This window comes from Meriones unguiculatus, chromosome 5 (genome assembly GCF_030254825.1).
Source record: "Meriones unguiculatus strain TT.TT164.6M chromosome 5, Bangor_MerUng_6.1, whole genome shotgun sequence".
Taxonomy (NCBI): Eukaryota; Metazoa; Chordata; class Mammalia; order Rodentia; family Muridae; genus Meriones; species Meriones unguiculatus.
Window position 1 is genome coordinate 2,095,416 of NC_083353.1, and position 20,980 is coordinate 2,116,395.

General features: G+C 51.1%; 1 protein-coding gene across 2 annotated transcripts in view; it reads right to left on the reverse strand.

Annotated features, from left to right (window-relative positions):
* Slc4a5 (solute carrier family 4 member 5) overlaps positions 1-20,980 on the reverse strand; it is an 80,646-nt gene that overhangs the window by 23,580 nt on the left and 36,086 nt on the right. For both annotated transcript variants that reach the window (XM_021654697.2, XM_060383470.1), the window contains 11 exons: positions 20,058-20,153; positions 17,504-17,559; positions 15,995-16,152; positions 14,802-14,889; positions 12,996-13,150; positions 12,271-12,459; positions 10,278-10,452; positions 8,067-8,200; positions 7,006-7,277; positions 3,159-3,220; positions 634-834 (listed from right to left, as the gene is read on the reverse strand). In XM_021654697.2, the coding sequence (XP_021510372.1) occupies positions 634-834; positions 3,159-3,220; positions 7,006-7,277; positions 8,067-8,200; positions 10,278-10,452; positions 12,271-12,459; positions 12,996-13,150; positions 14,802-14,889; positions 15,995-16,152; positions 17,504-17,559; positions 20,058-20,153 (1,586 nt within the window). The remainder of the gene's footprint in view (positions 1-633; positions 835-3,158; positions 3,221-7,005; positions 7,278-8,066; positions 8,201-10,277; positions 10,453-12,270; positions 12,460-12,995; positions 13,151-14,801; positions 14,890-15,994; positions 16,153-17,503; positions 17,560-20,057; positions 20,154-20,980) is intronic.

Sequence of the window (20,980 nt, forward strand, 5' to 3'; positions counted from 1 at the left end):
AAGCCAATTTGGCTATATGGCCAATTGATAAGGTTTTTCACTTCAAAGTCACCAGGGGGAAAAAAATTAGAAATACAGGAATTTAGAAACAAAAAGTCAAGAGTGTTGTCAAGGGAACCTGGGCCTTTTTGCCTCGAAAATCTGGTTTGTGGGTTTGTTGTTGCTGATTTTCAACACTGGAGCTTAAATCCAGGGCCTCCTGCTTGCTGGACAGACACTCTGCCTCTGAGCCTTATCCCTAGACCTCTAAAAAAAATTATTATGAGCCAGCCATGGTGGCACACGCATGTATTCCCAGCACTCAGGGAGTCAGAGGCAGGATTCTGGTCTACAAAGTGAGTCCCGGTCAGCCAGGGCTACACAGAAAAACCCTGTTTCAAAAAGGAAAAAAAAAAAAAAAAAAGAGGAAAAGTAATTGTGTATGTGCATGAAGAGGTGTCACTGGTGCAGCTGTGGGGTCAGAGGACAAACTGTGGAAACAGGCTCTCTCTTTTCACCAAGTGGGTCTTGGGGACATGAGTCAGTTTGTTAGCCTTGGCAGCGAGCACCTTTACTTCGGAGCCACTCACTTGGCTCCGCCAGCCTTGAGAGCGCTCTGGATGGAGGCCATGGCCGCCAGCAGGCGTCGCTTACCTTGGTGGGGAAGTAGCGGCTGGATTTGAATTTCTTCAGAGTCAAAGTCATGGAGTAAGTTCCGAAGAAAAGGATGAAGGACATGAGCGCCAGGTCTGGGACGAACTGGCAGGAGTTTCCAAGCAAGCTCCCGCCGTAGCTCAGACATTCCTTCTTGCTCAACAGGGACCAGTCCAGTGCTGTGAGGTTAAGGGGGGTGTACTTGGAGACCAAGCACAGGAGAAAAGGGGTCAGGACCCTCCTAATAGGCAGTGTGTCCTTCCTGTGGTCCCGGGCAATCACACCACCTACCAAACCTCTGAGGGTCCCTGGCCCTCCTGTCCATGGTGGCGCCCTCAATAACAGAGACGTTCCTGGGGGCAGGCTGTCCATAAAATGACAAGCAGGCAGCTCCCCAGAAAGGTTAGGGGCTGACAGGTATTTCTCCAGCGTGTTCTGGGATGTGCGGTTTTGCCAGCAGAGGGAAAAAGCTTTCCACTTCAGCAGGTCTGTGTCTTGTCCTAGTCCATAAGCCATGGTGCTAATGACGCTACCTTCCCCAAGACGTGCAGTGTGTCTGGTCCTTTCCCTACGTCACACCCTCATAGTGTTTCCTTCAGACATCTCAACCACTTCTTCCCTTGGTGTCCCAGATGCTAAAATCCAGGCAGTTTCAGATTAAAAGATATATATACATATATATATATATACATATATATATTTAATTGCATTTGTATTAAATATGTAGACTCCCCTATTATTATTCCCTAAATAACAATCTATAAGAGCTATTTATACATCATATTATAGTGTATTTTGTATTGTAAGTAATCAGATAATTTAAAGAACATTAGTTCAGATGCAATATTTTGTAAAAGAGGATTTGAGCATCGGGGGTTTAAGTATCCTAGAGGATCTTGGACCCGCCCCTTTGTGGACATCAGAGGATGGCTGCATTTATATACTCCCAAGAGTAGTAAATAGGGAAAGAGAAGGAGAATAACTTGTGACAAGGTTTAATCATACTTTTGAAGATTTAATTATGTGTGTGACTTTGTGTATGGTCCTGTGCATGTGGGTGCCTGAAGAGACCAGGAGATGGCGCCAGAGCCCCTGGAGCTGGAGTTACAGGCTGTTGTGAGCCACCTAATGTGGATGCTGGCAACTAGACTCCGGTCCTCTGAAAGAGCAGCACACGCTCCTAACTGCTGAGCCCTCTTTTCAGTCCCCAATATACATTTTTAAAAGTTAGTGTGCTCACGTCTTGAAATAGCTACTTAGTGAAGTAAACAGATGTTGCAAGTAACTGAATTTTTGGGTTACTGACCCAGTGACGCAGGCCTCCCTGTGTTTGTGCTCCTTTACAACAGGACATTGTTCAATGTTGCCCTCAACATTGAAGTTTGTTTTCCTACTCCTCTGAAAGTGTATGGAGCAATGTGATGGCCAGTTTAAACTGCCAACTCGAACTCCCTAAAATCACCCGGGCGGAACTGCCTACATGGTTGACCTATGGCTATGTCTGTGGAGGACTGCCTTGATGGTGTTAATTGGTGTGGGAAGACCCAGCAGTATACACGGCACCATTCCCTAGGCATGGTTTCCTGGGCTGTACCGAGTGGAGAAAGCCAGCTGGCAGCAGAGGCATGCAAGCATTCATTCTCCCTCCATTCTGGATGGTATATATCTCATTGCTTCAAGTTCCTGTAGCCTTGACTTCCTTGCAGTGATGCCTGTGGCTTGGAATCATGAGCTGAATAAACCTCTTCTCCCTTTCTGCTCTTCTTTCTGACTGGAAAGGAGGCTGGAACCTGGGCGGTTACTTGGAGCCACCACAAGAGGCCTCACGCCTTCTGCTTTCACACCCAGAAGCCTGGGACCCCTCTGCTACGAGTCACTAAGGCCAGGCCAGAGCATCCCAGCGGGTCGGCACACCCACCTAACACAGCACAGGCACTAGGCGGTAGGCACTGCCTTGCTCTGCTCTTCTCAACGGCTTGTATTTGAAGATTTGTGGTTACTAGTCAGTTGAGATGGATATAGTCTGAGCCACTGGTTGCCTTGCAAGGGGACTTAGCAAGCTGAAGGTCACTCGCGGCTTACAAAGCTGCCCCAAGGCCTGCACATTGCTCTTTACCTGGATTATCATCCCTTATCCTTCCATAGGCTGGGAGAGGCAGGCAAGCCTCACTCACCGTTGTTTGAGAAGGCAGGCCAGCAGGACCCTGGAGTCTAGTAAGTGCAGACGACAGCTGGGATTTATTGGGAGGGGGCTGGGCATGCGCTGTTGGGTGGAACTGGGGGTTCCCCGCAGAAACTAGCCATGACCTGTGTATGTGTGTAGCTCTGTTTATCATTCCACCCCCCTGCGCTGTGCATACAGCTCTGCACACAGAAGTCAATGCTGCAGATGCTGTGTGACTGCAGTCACGCCCTTAGAAGCCCAGGGACTCCTGGGATTGATCACCCAACTCCTTCCGGACTGCCCACCATAAAAAAAAAAAAAAAAGCACATAGACAGTCTGCCCTGGTGGGAAAGTGCTTACCAGAGACGTGTTGGTGTTCGGTGCCAGTGGGGCCGAGTTGTTGGCCGTGGTTGTATTCAGCACTGGAGAAGACAAGGGAGATGGGCTGTCAGTGTTTCCGGAAGCACAGTCAGCCTCCAAGGGCCCCCACCGTTGCCCATCTCCCTCTGATCTTTCCTACAGGCTTCATCTTCCCGCTCTGCTCCCGTGGACACGTGACTCAAACAGAGCAGGGGGTCTGTGCAGAACAGCTCATCCTGAGGTCCACCAGCTCCGCCTAACAACTCAAATAAGCAACCTGGTGCTGAGTCAATGAGGAGGGCGTGTTCTGAGTCCCTGCCGGGTGCTAGACCCACCTGCTGTCCAACTTTTAAAACTGTTCCAAAGAGCTAATTTCTTGTATGCCAAAATCTGACAACGTCCTTGTTTGTTCAGTTCCTAAAATCTCCATGATGTATCCCCACTCTATAGATGTGGTAACCGAGGTTACATAAGGTTTCAGAGCTCACGCAGAGCCGTGGACCTCATTCCAGGATGCTGGCAGAGAACGCATACGCCTCCCATCTCTGCCCAGTTCACCTGTGGACACTCCTCTCCTTTCCCCTCCACCTGTGCTCTTTACGGGCAGCTGTCGGGATGTGTTTGCTCTGTTATTTATTTTCCCCTCTATCTGCCCCTTCAGAGCAATGCAAGGGAAGCAGAACTTGGATCTAGGACCTGAAGGAGAACCAGGAACCGGAAAGAGCTGCTTGCTGGCAGCTGTTCACCCTGCACCCCCTGACCGCAGCGTCCCTGACCGGAACTGCAGTACCTACCAGTTTCTTGAGGTCTGGGAGGAGTGCTGGAGTAGCCGTTGCCAGCCTCGCTCCCCACTCTCCCTCCACTGTGTCTGGCTTCCCTCACTCTTTGGGTAGAAGGGCTCACCCACAGGGCCAGGCTGCCCAGGCCGTGTGGCCACTCATCACAAAGCTGGCTTTGGAGGTCCACTGCTTGCCCGCGCCCCTCCTCTACCCCGCCTGGGTGGAGAGAAGACTGGTTTCTCTGCTTCCTCCTCCAAGAAGTCCCTCTGCAGCAGGTTTGGGGCCAGTGGCAGTTGCTGCCACCGTCTGAAATGTTGGAGAAGCCCCTTCGCTCCTGCAGGCTATCTGCTTTTGGATGGACACCCAGAAAAAACGAGCCTCATCCTGGGGCTTCGCTCAGTTTCTAGCAAGTTGTCATGGGCTGGAGAGGATAACGGAAGTTGGTCACTTCCGGGCCAGCTGGGTCAGTGCTGACCCAGGGCAGGGCAGTCCCACTGGCACTGCATCCTAAGAATCATCCTGAGGAAAGCCTCACCTGTGAGACATCAGAGAATCTATTTCCCAATTAATATTATGGACAGATAAGCCCGTCTGGAGGCCCCACTTGGGGCTGCCCTCTCCACCGTTCAGGTGCGCCCAACACCCAGTGTTCTCAGGCCAAACAGCTTGGGCTTGTCAACTCTTTTACAGCAAGAAAGAGACAGAAGGAACGTAGTGAGGAAATGTCCACAGGGTCCAAGCACCAAGTACTGTAAACTCTAGTGCACACAGAGCGGTACTCACTTAAAAGAGCGCAGCCAGGTCAGCATTTGCAGCATCCGTAAACAGAACACAAAGCAGTTACCATGGAAACAAGGTAAATGAAAAGAGAGTCCCCAGGAAGCGAGTGTGAGAAAGAATGTGCGTGAAGGCTAGCCAGCATCCTGGGCTGCGCAGCAAAATCAGGGGACGGAGCAGTTAGTCGGGAGACGGCACATGAACCGGCAAGAGAACCCCGCTGCCCCGGTCTGCGAAATGTCTAGCTCTCTGCAGTCTATGTTCTCCTAATCGAGGTGAACTGGCGTTGGCACCAGCCTGTTTGTTCTCTGTGGAGAAATCTTGCTGGAGTTAGTGGATAATCACAGCTCAAGAAAGTGAGGTCTGTCAGGCTCGGGAGGGAGGGCAGGTGTCTTCGAAAGGCCTCAAGAAAGTGAGGTCTGTCAGGCTCGGGGAGGGAGGCAGGTGTCCTCGAAAGGCCTCAATAAAGTGCTCCTACACACAGTGGTAGGGCACCCCTAGGCAAACAGACAGTTCACAGAGTAGCCAGAGCCCCTTACAGGATCCCAGAATCTGGGTTCTTTCTAAAAAGACACAAGGGTGTGTTTCTGGAAGGTAGGTTTGAGGCAGGGCTCAGCCAGGGCATGGACTGGGAGTCTCAGAAGCACACACAGTGAAAACAAGGTTGGCCTTAGGCCAGATTCACCCTAGAGCAGAACCAAAAGGCCCTGTAGTAAGACCTCTTTACAGAGCTCAGCAAGGACCTGGACAAAAGGGAAATGTCACTGTTTAATAGAACAACTCAAAGCTAATGCCAGAAAAAAGGAAGACAGAGAGAAAAAAGGAAGCTAAGCCTAGACTTCCTTACAGAGCTGTGACCAGCACTACCCCCTTTCCAAGAAGGGCATCCTAGCAACCACACAGGCTAAAATAGGACCCCGTCCTTGCAATGCAGAACACTGGCTGAAAGGTCACATTTTAAAGGCAGAACCTCTCAGATCAGCCTTGGCTGATCTGAAACTTTCTATGTAGGTCAGGCTGGCCTTGAACTCACAAAGATTCACTTCCCTCTGCCTCTCAAGCGCTGGACAGATAAGTGTGTGCCGGTACACTTGGTGTGAGCAATTCATTATCATTACGCTAAGGGATCGAACAATCCGATATCTACTTATTTTCCTGCTTATTTGAAGACTTGCAGGAATCGCTGATAAACACTAATTACCCTTTGGCAGGGTAATTACACAGGCCTGGTGTGGCCTTGGGACGCCTCTGGACCGGTTTTCTTTTGCAGTGCAGGGGCCTGGAGGCATGCGGTAAGTCCCCCACCCTGCCCTGCCCCACCTCGACACACTGACAGCTCTTAGGGAAGTGGCTATGGCTGTGGAGGGGCGCCCCGTCTGAAGGAGGCCTTCATTTGGTGGCGATGATTTCTTCAGTTGGAAAGCAACGCATGGCCGGCACTGAGAATGTCACCAGCCTGTCTGCTTCAGCCCACTCAGCGCTGGGTCCGTTAACCACACTGGCGTGTGAACGTGTGAACGCCAGACAGCCCGAGCAACTGGCTCCGCCGAGAGGGCTGGCAGCTCCCAAGACACTCTCCCCCCTCTAACTTCCTCCCTGCACTCGGCAGCATCTGGCTTCATGGAGCGTCTCCTCAGTTCTCATTCCACATCCTGTGATCACACAGGGAGATGCGCTCCCTCAGCACAGCCTGCTCACATGCCCGGTAGGCCGAGTGACGCCAGCTTCCCGGACTGCCACGTCAGGACTGGCAAAGGCACCACCCTAACTGCCGATTGTTGGTCCCTCTGGGGTGGCACTTTACAAGGTTTGTTCCACACTGGCGGTGATATGTTGAGGCAAGCTGTTGCGTGTTAGCGGCTCCGGAAGGGGCCGGGAGGTCACCCCTGACTTGGGCAGTATTACTGACAGGAATGACTCCCAGCAGCCCACCCTGCGGTAAACCACGCCGTGCTCCTTCCTAAAGTATCTCTGCAGCCTCCTGATTACAACCCTGGGGTTTACCACAGCCACGTGGTGGCTCCTGTGAGAGCTGCATCTGCTCAAACTCTTTCCAAAGAGTAGGTTCAAATCCCTGCAATCAGCATTGTGGACTTCAAAGCCAGTCTGGGTTACACGGACAGACCCTGTTTCAGAAAAGAAAGGAAGACCCAGCATTTGCTCCTTTGCAGCAGTGAGCACCAGGCGAAACAACGGCTCCAAAGGAGCTTCCCTCCTGAGCTGACCCTGTGGCGGAAGGAGTGGAAGGGCGGGTGGGGGCCCAGTGCACATCAGGGATTCCCGGCGGTCACCTGTGTCAGGAGCGACGCACTCGCATTTGTAGGCGGTGATGGAGTCAGGCTTGAAGTCTGTGTTGATGGGATAGTAACTGAAGGCACCAATCATCTTTTTGATGGCATCGTAGATGAAGATGAAGCTGATGAGGGTGGAGAAGCCCTCTTCTGTGAAGCGAGTGATATACTTGATGATAAAGCTGGCATCTGTGGCCACCAGGACAAGGCACTGGACGGCTGAGTGAAGGCCAATCCAAAGGCGGAACTCCATGTAGTCCAGGCCATTGGCCCTGGAGGGGCAGAGGGAAGTGAGGGACCTCCCCAGCTTGGCTCCCAAGCCCCACCACAAGTGGCTCAGGGACGATTCCCGGGTTGGACTGTCCAATCTATTCGTGGCCTTGTACATTCGTGTGTGCAATGTATTTGTGGGTTTGTATGTATGTTGGTGCACACGTGTGGAAACCTCCAGGTAGGCTAGGGAGTCCCTGGGATCCACCCGTCTCCTCCCCCCAAGCGCTGGGAGTACGAGCATGTTCCACCCAGACTGTCCACGTGGGCGAGTTCTGGGGATTGAACTCAGGTCATCATGCTCACAGGACAAGCACTTTCCCGACCTAACCACTGCTGTATGTAGCCCTGCGGTGCCTGGTTTGGGGAGTTCTGGGAAAGGACCTCTCTGAGTGTCAGGAAGCTGCTAACCCCTTGGTGCTCAGTAGGAAATCTGAGACGATGGGCTGGAACAGGCCTTAGGAATGGTCCGTTCTAAACCCATAAGGCAGCTGGGCCTGGAATGCTGGGAGATAACTGTGGGCTTGTCCCAGGCTCCTTCTGCCCCGATGACTTTCCAGTGAGCAGTGGTGTGACCTGTCTTGCTCCCTATGTGCTAATCTTTACTCAGATGACTTCAAGGCAGGCAGTTTACAGGAGTCAGAAAGAACCTCCCAACAACCACAGCTCAAGATGACTACGGGCCTTCTCCCACGACCCCTCCATCCTCCCACCTCTCAAGCCCCACCAGGCTAATCTTCCACCCTTGCCCTGGCTGAGTGCAGGCATCGGGCCTGCCATGTGGTACCTACTTGCTGAAGTCAAAGAGGAGCTTCTCAAAGATGAGGATGGGCCCCGTGCTGCTGAGGATGATGAGAGGCTGCCCAGAGAAGAGGCAGAACAAGGCACCAGCCATGGCGGTGCCCAGGAAGCTCTCCATTACTCCCTGTTGCATGAGAGAGCAGGAGGCTCAGGGAGGCAAAAGGGACTGTTTTGTGTAGCCCTTTCCTCTGCAGGCAAGCTCCTTAAGCTCAGGAAGTAAACAACTCAACAGCTTCAGGAAGTCCCTGAACCTGAGCAGATACACTAGTTAGTCCCTCACCAAGCATCTATAAATGGTAAGGCCTGCTGAGAGATAGTCTCAGACCAACTGAGCTGCTTGGAGGAGGCTCGGAGCAACTGAGCCACCTGGAAAGGGTGCTCTTCCACCTGATGGCTGCCTGCAGGCTGAAGCCAGCTTCGGTTCCCAGCTTTTGTGAGCTGTCATCCATGGTCAGCAGGGCTGTGGCGATGCAGCTGTATTTGAGTCTGCTCCTTTAATCACCCCTCATCGAGGTGAACTCACAGTTCACCAAGCTGACCTTTGGTGTTACCCTCACTTTGGTCTGTCATGGGCTCCCTGTCTGGGGTGAGTAGACATTTGGAATATAACACACATGTAACCACCTCTCTGAGGACCTCAGTCATTACTGTCTGGGCTCTTTCCCCGTCCTGTCTCCCATTGCCTGTCTTCCAACCCTACCATGCATGTCAACATCACTCTCTAATTCCATTTGTATAAGGGTCCTCTGGGGACCAAGGCCTAGAAAACAGTGGACATGCTTGTGCCTGTGCCCATCCTGTGCCATTCATGTAATTATTCATTCATTCAAACATCTATGAGTTGCTGGTAAGGGAAGTTTTGCTTTCTTTAAGAGCTCAGTTATCTTATGTAAATATGTTTTTGTTTTGATCCAAAGTGTGGGATTTTAGCTGGGCTACAGTTTGTCCACAGCTGTTGTCTCGACTTCTGCTGTGGGGACGGGATCTAACCCGGTTCTTCAGGTTTGCACAGCTTTTATTCCCTGGGCCAGCCCCTTTAAAAGTTTTGTTGTTGTTATTTTGAGACAGGGTTTCTCTATGCAGCCCTGGCCACGCTGGAATTCTCTATGTCCACCAGTCTGGTCTCAGACTCAAAGAGAGTGCCTGCCTCTGCCTCCTGAGTGCTGGGTTAAAGGCGTGCCCCACCACTACCCAGCCTGCTCCTTACTTTTCTATTTTTACTTTTTGAGACAAGGCCGCATGTACCCCAGGCTATGCTCCAAGGCAAGCAGGGTCTTGCCTGGACTCCTCATCTTTCTGCTTATGTGTTCTAAGTGCCAGGGATGCAGTCATGTGCCTTCTCCTGCCTGATGTATCATACATATGTGATATATTATATATGTGTGTGTATATACATACATACACATATATGTGAACTATATATACACATATATATTAGAGACCACATCATGCTAAGCTGCCCGGGCAGGCTTTGAACCTCTGGTCCCTCAGCCTCCAGAGTAGCTGAGATCATAGGCCAGCTTGCCAGGCCTGACACTGCTCTGAGGCCCTGCCCAGAGGCCTCCACTGGAGAAGACCTTTGGTGGGAGGCTTGCAGGTGCCTCTGCTAAGCTGATATTTTCTTCAGGAAAGCCTGCGATGTCCCAATGGTAACAACTTAACTATTACCCCATGTATTAACACTAAGCTAAGAAATCAACATTAATTTTTAAAAATATAGAGGGCTGGCTAAAGAGATTGCTTGGGGGCTGGTTGCTCTTCTGAAAGACCCAAGTGTGGTTCCCAGCACCCACAGGGCAGCTCCCAACAGCCCAGAACTCCAGTTCCAGGGCACCCGATGCCTTCTTCTGGCCTCCACGAGCACTGACTGTACATGGTACACAGATACACATGTAAGCACATACTCATACACATAGAATAAAATAATTTAAAAAATGAAACTAAAATGTAGGGAGAAGGCCACAATTAGCCCATTTTGCCATGATGATTAAGTGGGGAAAGTAACAGATAGCAATGTGAGTGATTTTCCTCAAAGTCCAGCCAATTTACACCATCCATAAAATCATCATTTTATTGGAAGAATAAAGAATGACATGAAGTGATGGCCAGACTTGAGGTGGTGGGATCACAACTGAAACTCCTTCCTGCCACCAGGTGGCAGCAGATTTGACTGCCACTTGAACATGTGTGCCCACACTCACCTGGTAATTGTCTGTGGCATCCCCCAGAAGCCCTCCAAAGGTGATTGCGTTGGTGATGCAGCCCAGGTAGATGAACAGAACAGCAGAGATGGACTGGAGGTGGAAACCGTCATAGAAGTCACTTGGGAACCAGGGCAGCTTCCTCTTGACATCCAGACGAAGTCCCCCAAAGAACCTGCTTGAGACGGGAGACAGCGTTCCTCCACAGACACTAGGAGGGGCGAGGATGCCTCCAGGGCCCTGGAGAGTCTGGGACGAGGACCAGAGGTTGATGGATTTACAATCCTTCCACTAGAACACTGAGGACCTGACATGGCTCTTGGAGGGCTGAAAACTTGCAGCCAGCACCATCCATGCTGGGGAGAGTGGACCCAAACTGTTTGAGAAAGGAGAGTTCTGATGGGACTATTTCACCATGGGGGGGGGTCTTCCTCGCGTGCCTGCCCAACAGAAGCCACATGTGATAACTGTCAACTCCACAGAGTCATTCTGGGAGCTGGGGCTGTGTATGCCTGCTGGAGATTGTTTGAGTGTTGATTTGGAGGTCCCTTTGACGGAGGATGAGGCTGGGTTCCTAGGCAGGGGAGCTTGGACTGAATAAAATGGAAAAGGTGAGAGTGAGCAGTACTTATTGATGCCTGTCTCTCGGCTATGGGTACAGTGTGACCAGTTCTCTCAGCTCCTGGCTTTGACATCCCCCCCCCCATGATGGTGTGGGAACAATGTGGCCAGTTCTCTCAGGCTCCTGCGCTTCCCCAGAGTGATGGGTTCTAACCCACACGTCACCTTTCTCCCATAAACTGCTTTTGTCAGAGTATTTTATCCCAGCAAGAAACTAAGACACAATCTGCAGCTTCATTCTCAATGCCATCACTTGCACAGAACGTCCTACTTTTCTGGAAATTTCCTAAACCTAGGTCAACCTGGCTGACTCCTGGAACAGCCAACAAACTCAGACCAGGCCAGTTTTCTCTTGTTTTAACAAAGGAAGAGGAAAATGAAGCTTAAAAAAACAACAACACCATACTATTATAGTGTTGTTCTTCTTTTAAAAAGGTACATTAACTCTCCAAGCCCTGGTACACGTGGACATGATCTTATTTAGAGAGTCTTTGGGTTGGGAATGAAGCTCAGTTGGTAGAGTGTTTGCCTCGTATGCATGAAAGCCTGGTTTATAAGCCAAGCATGGCGGTGCTTGAGAGCTCAGTCCTGGAGAGAGAGGGGCGGGGCATCATCAGTTCAAGGCCTTCCTGAGCTGTAGCAAGCTTGATGTCGGCCTGGGTTACACCAGACCACAATGGGGGGCGGGCTTGCAGATGTAATTAAGTTACAAAGAAGTCGTTACAGTGGGTTCCCTTCCAGCCCTTACAGAGATAGGGCAATACCCAAAGACATGCACACATGCACACAGGGACAAGGCCATGTGACAACACAGACAAAAGCTGTGGTGATACAGCTGCCCAGTTAAGGAGCAGGACTCTTGGCTGCCGTAGGAACTCCAAGGAGGGGAAGGAGGTTCTAAGAGGCTCAAAAGCAGTGGTGCCCCCCTGGGATCTGTGTTTAGGGGGCAGGGTGGAGGTAGGGCCTCCCTCTATGGCCCAGGCTGGAACTTGCAGCAATCCTCCTGCCTCAGTTTCCCCAGTACTGGGAATTACAAGGCTCTTGTCCCTGCTGACAGTTCTGCCTTCTGATCTCAAACCTGTGTGAAAATGGATGTCAGCAGTTCTACTCCCTTATTTGTGGTCCACTGTTTCTGTCGCTATAGGGCACAGGTACCACGGGATGTCTAGAGAAGCGTTTGGGTTCCTCCCTCATGGGTGGGGTCATTTCTGCTCTTCTCACCCCACACAAGTCCTCCCAAGATCCGAGAGGATTCACCGGCGCGCGGGAAGACTGCAGTGGTCAGACCCCGTCCCTAGGGGCCGCTGCACACAGTAGCCGGAGGATAGCTAACAGGACAGGAAGGAGAGAGGGTAGGGCATGGAGCGAGCACCTTCCGGTCCAGATCAGCTCCTCCCCGATTTCATGCATAGCTGGCATCTCAGCCTCGTCGCCGCTGCCCGCTCCGCCGGCCCCGCTGCCTCCAGCGCCTCCGCCACCGCTGCCTCCTCCAGCCAAGGCACCACTTCCGCCCACAGAGCCGTTCATCTGGCCCAGCTCTGCCAGAGAAAACACAGATTTCCTGAAAGAGAAAGGGGCATGGGACAGAGAAGGGCCCTCAGGGCTGGAAAGGGCCCAGCCCTCAGGACTGTCCCCGCTACAAAAAAGGTTAACAAGTGTCTTAAAAAGGAGGGGGAATGAGGGTGGGGTGAGGAGAGCGCTCAGCGGTTAAAGCAATTGCACACAAACAGGAGTACAAGAGCTGGGATTCTCAGAAGGCTTGTGAAGCTCGACTGGGCAGGGCAGCCACGTGTAATTCCAGCACAGGGAAAACCCCAAACAAGCTGGACACTCCAGCCAAATCTTGAGAGGCCCCCCGCAATGAATACGGTGGAGAGCAATGAAGGAAATTTCTGACGCCACGCTCAGGCCTCCACATATGCACACACACATCTTCAAACACGAACACATACAAATGCCACATAAAGGCAGAAAATGATTCAGTAATACCTTTCCCCCCCGCCCCAACCCTGACTTGAGAACTGTTCACAGGTGGTTGTGTTGGCCTCTGACCCGGAGAAAGAACGGCCCACAGAGTCCCTCATCGCTAACACACACCTCTTGTCAGCCGAGGGAACTTTCTTCGGCGGCTCAATCCTGATGTTTGGATCCCATTCTCCAGGGGGAAGGACAATGACCTCATCTAGAAATTCGTCAATTCCTGCGATCAGATCTTCTCGGTTGCGGGCTTTATAAGCTACATCGCTGAAGAGCTGGTGAAGGAGGAGGGAGGGGAAAGGGGGCTCAGCTCTCCCCTCCTGGGAGTGAGCACACCACGGCTCTAGCTGGTGCTCAGGAGGTCAGCCTTACAGTGGGGGCCTGAGGACGGACAGCAGGGGAAGTGGGGAGCGACGGGAAAGAGCCAGTTCTGAGAGCAGACAGTCGTCTTAGATCTGAAGCCAGGTCTCTGTGACACGTCAGAGACAGGCCGGCTTAGAGAATAGCTTATCAACTGGGGACCATCTTGATCTGAGCAATGCACGCTCACCTCTTTTAACAGCCCATCTGGAGACCTTTCCCTGAGTATATTCTGCACACATACCCCTGTCTGCATATGCACCTAGCAACTTATTAGCAACCTGGGGTCCCTGTACTGAGCTGTATACGCCCTCCGCTCTCAACAGCGGAGCTGCCTCCTCCCTTCAGCAACCATCAGCAGACACCAAACATCTTTCTCCTTCAGTGGCACTGTCCTTGTGTCTGGGTAAGAAGGTAGGGAGTTCCATCTGGCCTGAACTAGTTTTGTGTAATCGTCAGACTCTGCCCTCTTAAGTGGACTTTTAGGGGGAATTGCTCTAGTTACCATCTCATAACCATGCAAAATTGGGGTGTGCTTATGATCAAAATCAGATGTTATAGGAAGGGACATTAACAATGAGAGAAGTGATTAATTATAAATAAATTATATTTAATCTACACTCCTTCTCGTGAACCCCATAAAAAGAAACCCCAAACAATAATCTGGGTCCCTGAGTGCCCTCACTCATGTGGCCCGCTGTCGCTCTTGATGGTGTGCCTGACCTGTTCTATCGCTTAGCCTTGAATCAAGCCCCCCCTACACACACACAGCTTCTGCCAGCCTTTGTGTGGCTTTCTATCAAGTCTTCACGAGGAAGAGCCAAAGGCAGGACACACTGGGCCTAGACCCCGCTAACACTCCTGCAGGGCTTCTGCTGAGCTGCTTGAGCGTCTTCACTTCTGTGTTCCACTAAGCAAGCACACAAGAAAACCTCTGCAGAGTCCAGCCTGAGACGTTCTGGTTTTCAGATCCGTTCATTACTGCCCACACTTTCTCCCTAGAGGGGTCAGGCTTCAAAAAAAACAAACAAACAAAAAAAAAAACAAAAAAACAAAACAACAAAACAAAACCTCACAGGTTTGCTGGGCTATGTCTGTGTTTAAACACTGCAGGCGCCCCATCACTCTGGGGACAGGGTTTTAGGCTCTCCTCTCAGGGTGTGGGTTGCGGGCTCAAGTCACTGGTGCACACAGCTGAACTCACATTGCTGCACCTCCACTCACTTCTTTGAGCCTTGACCCCTTTGTCCGGAAGGACAGCATCCCAAGCTCATGCTAATCTGCCTGTCTCCTGCTCAACCTTAGCTTTTCATCTGCAGAACTTGCCTCAGCTCCCCAGGCAGATAGCACATGGCTATTTTGCTTTTTGTTATTTTATTTTTGCAGATCTGTCCCTCTCCTAAATGAGAGAATCTGGTTTTACTCCCCAAATCTCAAATCCTTAGGTCCCTGGTGCACAGCAGAGGCTCAAACATGCTTGTTATATAGCTGGTGATGGTAGGGGGTAGGGGAGGTTGTGCCACTGCAACACTCAGAAAAGAGTTCATGCTTCATATTTTCACTTACATCATCCACCATGAGGGTTGCTATGGCTCGGCCAATTTCATTGTAGGACTTTGCTCTCCCAGAAGGTCCTAGAAGAATGAACAGAAATCTGCAAAGAAGATGGAGAAGAAAAACAAAAAAACAAAAACAAAAAACAAAGAGGGAAAAGTAGAAACTGGTGAAGAGAAGAATTTTTGGCCTCAATGTATCTATTATTAACTTTTAAACTTCCCTCCTTTGAATCTTTTTAAAAACCATCATTATCATTATAACTTGAAATTATGCGTATGTCTGTATGGAGGTATGTGCATGTGAGCGCAGTGCCTGGGGAGGCCAGAAGAGGGCGCTGTATCCCCTTAACTGAAATTACAGGTGATTGTGAGCCACCCAACATGGGTGCTGGAAATGAACTCAGGCCCACTGCAAGAGCAGGAAGTGCCATTAACCATTGAGTCATCTTAATGCCTCCTGTTACTGTTTTTGCTGGTTTGTTTGTTTTTTGAGACAGGGTCTCCTATAATCCAAGCTCAAACTCTTTATGTTGTCAAGGATGACTTGGAACTTTCGATCTTCCTACCTCTCCCTCCCAAGCACTGGGACTGCAGGCATGTGGCAGCCTACCTGGCTCTTCCTTTTTACATTTACATTTATCTGGCTGGCTATTTATTGTGTGTATGTATATATAAATATATATGCATAGATGAATGCATGCCACACACACCGTGGCAAGAGTGGGGGGAGGGTTAGAAGACAATTTACAGAAGTCAGTTCTCTCCATTCAATGTGTGGGTTCCAAGGATTGAAGTCACATTGTCTGGCTTGGTGGCAAGTGCCTTTACCCACTGAGTCATCTCACTAGCCTCAGAATCTTCCTGTGACCGTTTTGTTTGTTGAAGAAACATTTCTGTTCCTGTCCCTACTAGGCTTTCCTGGGAGCATCCTTACACTGGCCTTGCTGTCTGGACCACTCAACAACTTCCTGGCTACTGCCTTCCCCTAATGCCGCTCTCTTCTGTGAGTGTCTTACTGTTGCCTGGGACCCTATGTAGAGCAGACTGGCTTCAGACCCACAGAGATCTGCCTGCTGAGTTCTGGAGATAAAGGTGGACGCCAATAGGCGGGCTCTATAGTAATTTAAAGGCACAACCCTGCTTTCTAACTGCATCGGGAGTGGCTCCCTGCAGACAGGTGTGCCGGCACTTCCAGTGACTCACCTGGTGGGGACAGGGACCTCTGTCACCCCTCCCAGCATGGCAGACTGGACAAGACGGACAAATGCAATGAATGGCTGGTCCAGGAAGTCCACCTCGCCCACAAGCACGTTGGAGGCTTCTGAGTCCTTGGGGATCTTCTTCATGAATTTGTTTTTCCGCTGCTCCGGGAGGAAAATGACACACCCCAGAAGACTTGGCACATGCTCTTATTCTCACTTCGGAGAACACTGGAAGTCTAACTTTAGACCCTCTCCAGGACTGGCCAGGTATGGCAGCACACAACTTTAATCCCTGCACTCGGGAGGCAGAGGCAGGAGGAGCTCTGAGTTTGAGGCCAGATTGGTATGAAGCCAGTACCAGGACAGACAGGGATATATAGAGAAACCCTGTCTCGAAAAACTAAAAACAAATAAAAATAAAATCTCCCCAAAAGCTGATAAGTCAATGGTCAAGATCCTTTGCTGTTCTTATGAGGACTGGAGTTCCGTTCCCAGCATCCAGTAAGCAGCTCACAACTCCAGGGGAGCTGGTGCCATCTTCCAACCTCTTCAAGTGTATGTGTACCTGTGTGTGCATGTACGCATGTGCACACACACACACACACACACACATACCACACACCACACACACACACACACACACACATACACACACACCACACACCGCACACCACACACACACACACCGCACACCGCACACCACACACACACACACACACACACACACCACACACCGCACACACACACACACACACACACACACACACACACACACACCTTCACAGAAATTATCAAGAGACTGAAATAAACAACCAAATATTTTCTCCAGTTGTGTAAATGAGGAGACATAGACGGATCACACCTTCATAGCTGGTAGGGTCCAGTCATTAAGTAGACCCTAAAACACTTCCCTGTTGTGTGAGCTGAGAGGTCAGAGAAGAGCGCTGGGATTGCTGAGACTAGCTCTCACCCACAGCCGCCTTGCTGGAACAGCTGGGACTCTCAGCTGCCCAGACCTCTCTCTAGGCCTTCACCTTTGGTGGTGGAGAGAAGTCTGTCATGATGGTCTCTTGCCCTTTGCCCTGCTTCTTTCTCGTAGGAATCTTTGGAGCAGTTTCCAAGGGTGCAGGAGTCTTCCATGCATCCAGGTTCCCCCATGGGGAACCTACAGTTCCCAGACTTTATAACTGAGACTGTGAAGGAGGTCCCCCTCCAGGCCCACTGACTACTAGATGTCCAGGGCAAGAAGGTCAAACAGATGGAGTGATCGGGTCTAGTGTTCCAGACAAGTCCTCTCCTCAAACTGTCCTACCCTCTGTCTTTATGACTTCACATCTCCAGAGTCATCTGATGAAAAAATGTCCTAGGGAAGGTTGCCTATATGTTCTTCTTAGTCCTGGGGGACTTCTGGTCCCTCGCAGGAGAAAAGTTTTCAAGGCCCCACTCCTTTTGAACCAAAAGCTTCCTCCTTCCCCTCCTGCCTCTGAAGTCTAGGGCAGAGCTCTCCTACCTGGTCTATGTTTGGGGTATGAGAGATGTCATTCATGCTTCGACTCTGGGCGTGACCTAGGAGAGAAAGGAAAGCCCATCAGCGGAAGCCGGGCCCTCGCCAGTTCTTTGCTCTTGGCCCTGAACCTCTCATGGCCTCTAAGTTCGTAATGACAAGTCTTCCTTCCCTCACTGCTGCAGCCCTCTCAGCCGGCATCTCCGCTCCCCTCCCTTCGAGGGCAGCTTGCCTGAATAGGAAGCTAGACTCCAGGCTCTACTTCTCCCTACCCAGTTCTCAACGCATAGCATGCTTGCTTCCTGCCTTCAGCCTCACTTAGACCTCACTAAGATGTCTGCTGCAGACACGGGTCTGTGCCAGCCTCAGATGGGAAGAGACATAGAAATGTATTTTCAGATGAGGTACCAGGCATCACTAGCCTGGAACTTGGTGAGAGAGACCAGTTTCACCTCTAGCCTCCTAGCCCGAGGAAAGTCTTTAGAGACAGTCTTTAGAGTGCAGGCCGGCTGAGTCCATGGAGAGACGGGGACAGTACAGGAAGTGAATTGCCAATAGCCCCTTCCTCTGGAAGCCATTTTTATTCCCCATTAGCAGTGCAGTCCAGTGGGCATGCTCAGCCCAATGGCTCCTTGGCTTTGGGCCTGTAGCCCAAAGCCTTACTTCTAGAACACTGCTCTCCTCCACTCACTTCCCAGGATCCTTTTCTGCTTGATTCTCCATGCACTTTTGTTTTTGCCAACATCCCTTCAAAAGCATCTCCCACTCCATCCCTGTCAATCACAGCCACTGCCTTTGTTCCCACTGTGTGTGTGTGTGTGTGTGTGAGAGAGAGAGAGAGAGAGACAGAGACAGAGACAGAGACAGAGACAGAGACAGAGAGAGAGCACAGAACACATCTCAAGTTCCATCTCCCTTCTGACTTGGGGCCACCTCATCTGAAACCCCAGGTCGTTATCTTCCACCAAATCAACCCCTTCCCCTCCCCCCCCACACTCGGCACTCCCTCCATCCACCCTTTGGCCATTTAACATCCCAGAAGGCCTTTTTGGCTCCTCCCTCACCCTTCCCTCCCCTTCCTCCCAGTAGTTACATCCCCTCTCCCTCTGTCCCCTCTTCTCCTGAGTGCATGCCTGGCCTCTTTCTCAGATGAAAATCTAACTATGGCACACAGATCTTTCAGATCTTTGGGGTCCCCTCTCCTTCAGAGCGACATCTTTGGGGTTTTTGACTGAAGGCACCAGGCCTTTGTCTGACCCTTAGCCTCCTGCTCCTGGTGAGCTGAGTGGATGCTCTCTCCTCAGCAGCAGCTTCCATCAACTGATGTCTGTGCCTTGGCCTTAGAAATCCTGTGTCTCCTTGTTCCCTGGCTTTATTTCATGCTGACCTTTGGGCTCACTCCATAGCAAGACGTTCTAATGAAAGGGTATTTTCTGTTCTCTGGGACTTGGTTGCATGTCTCCTCCTCTTTGAGGCGTCCGTTGCCATCTATGCACTGGGCTACCTCAGAGGGCCTGGGCTACGGATGACCCAGTTCACACAAAGCAACAATCAGTCCTTGTGACTCTTGTCTGGGGCACCACTGAGCATTGCTGAACAAGAGGGTCTCCATACGCAGAGCTAGCTGAGCAGAGCTCTTTCCAGGGTAACTTTCTGCCTATCGACCACCACCCTCATCACACACAAGCAAGGGCAACCAAACACTAGGGAGGGTTGGATTGGATAGTAGCAGGCAGGCAGCTGTTGTGGGCTAGAGCATGAGCTTGCCAGTTCTTGCTCTCTCCTCTCTCCCTCACCCCCGAACTCAAACTCTCAACCTTCCTACTTCCAACCCCAGAGCACTGAGGTCATAGGCATGTACCTCTGTGCCCACAGGTCAACTTACTATTCACCATAGATGAGCCTGAGAAAGGTTGCCTGTGACCTTTGACCTCACAGTCCCCTGATCATCGCTGCTGACCATGTCATATTTATTTTTTGTAGTGGTGAGGGGTGTCTTGGGTGCTCTTGGGCAAAGGGCGTAGGAGGATGTTTTAGGTCATTGGTTTGGTTAGTTGTTATTTGTTTGTTTTGAGAGTCTCACATCCTGTAACTAGATTGGCCTGGAACTCACTGTGTAGCCCAGGCTGGCCTTAGCCACTGGCCACAGCAAGCCTTCTGTTTTATTTTGCTTGTGTTTTTGTGGTGCTGGGAATCAAACATCTTGCTTTAAAGATGCTAGCTCTCTAATACTGAGCTGCACCTTCAGCCCCAGGGACTACTTCAGTGCCATTACTAGGAAGGGTTCTCACCAGAAAATAGGGCAAACGATTGACTGAGATCAATGCACCAGTGCTGATAATGCCAGGACTTGGTTGAGCTCTGCCCCTGGCAAGGAGTATTATGCTGGTAAAGCAGGCCCTGGGGCAAGCCTAGGCTTAGGGGGAAATCTGTTTTTCTCCTGGTGGTGTCTCAAGCAAGCTAGACCCTGGGCTCAACCCTTTCCATCTATCGATGTGTAGACATTCCTCAGCTGCCACAGTCAGCAAGCTGCTGTTCCTGATAGGCAGAGAACACTCACACAGATGACCATAACTGGTGCTTTGCCGAATCCTCAGGTCCTCCGTGGAGCGGTGTAGAGCTGGGCCTGTGGAGGGGCTCCGGCCAGAGCTGCGATCTGGGAGGGGAAGGAAGGTGTGTGGCTCGGCACCCTCATAGCCGCAGCCTCCCCCGTTGGCACACCGACTCTGTAGTCACTTCAAACTCGTGAAGCCTCTACAAGACTCATCTCCCCTTCCAAGAATAATTTTTAAAGGAATAGTGTGAATAAGATCACACGGGAATGGGGCTGGAGAGATGGCTCCCTGGTTAAGAGCACCGGCCACTGTTCCAGAGGACCCTGGCAAATAGCTGTACAGCTGAGAGAGCAGCGGGTACACAGCTGGCTCCACTGCCCCGGGTGCAGCAGACTGCCCTTCATCCTGGTTAGAGGAGAGTCTACTCTTCCCTCACAGCTCCAGGCTTTTCTAGTTAGAGCTCTAGATGCCCGGCCCACCAGAGGTGCCCTCAATGCCACCATCTTCACACACTCTGTGAAGATGTGTGAAGAGGTTTCTGGCTTCTCTTGGAGGCAGAAAACTCTTAGTGGAAAACGCTTTTGATGCAAAGGCATCGTTAGTGCTGTGTTAGCTCCCGGAGGCTCTGGCCCATCTCTCTTTCCAGGATGTGCTCCACACCAACAGAACCTAGATCCCTCTAGGCTTTGGGATGGACTTCAAGGTCTCAAGCCATGGCAATGTGCCATGTAGGCTGTGAGCCATCTGTTTCTAAGACTGCTGTGCTCTGGTGTCAGGCACAGCATGGAGTATGGCTGGACCCCCTGGGTCTTCCAGAGAAGGAGGCTGGGGAGCCCCCAACCTCAGACTTTCTTCAGGATCGTGAAGTCAGATACTTCCAGCCACTAAGCTGGGCTCGCTTGGCCACCTTCCCAGTGCCCACCAGCAA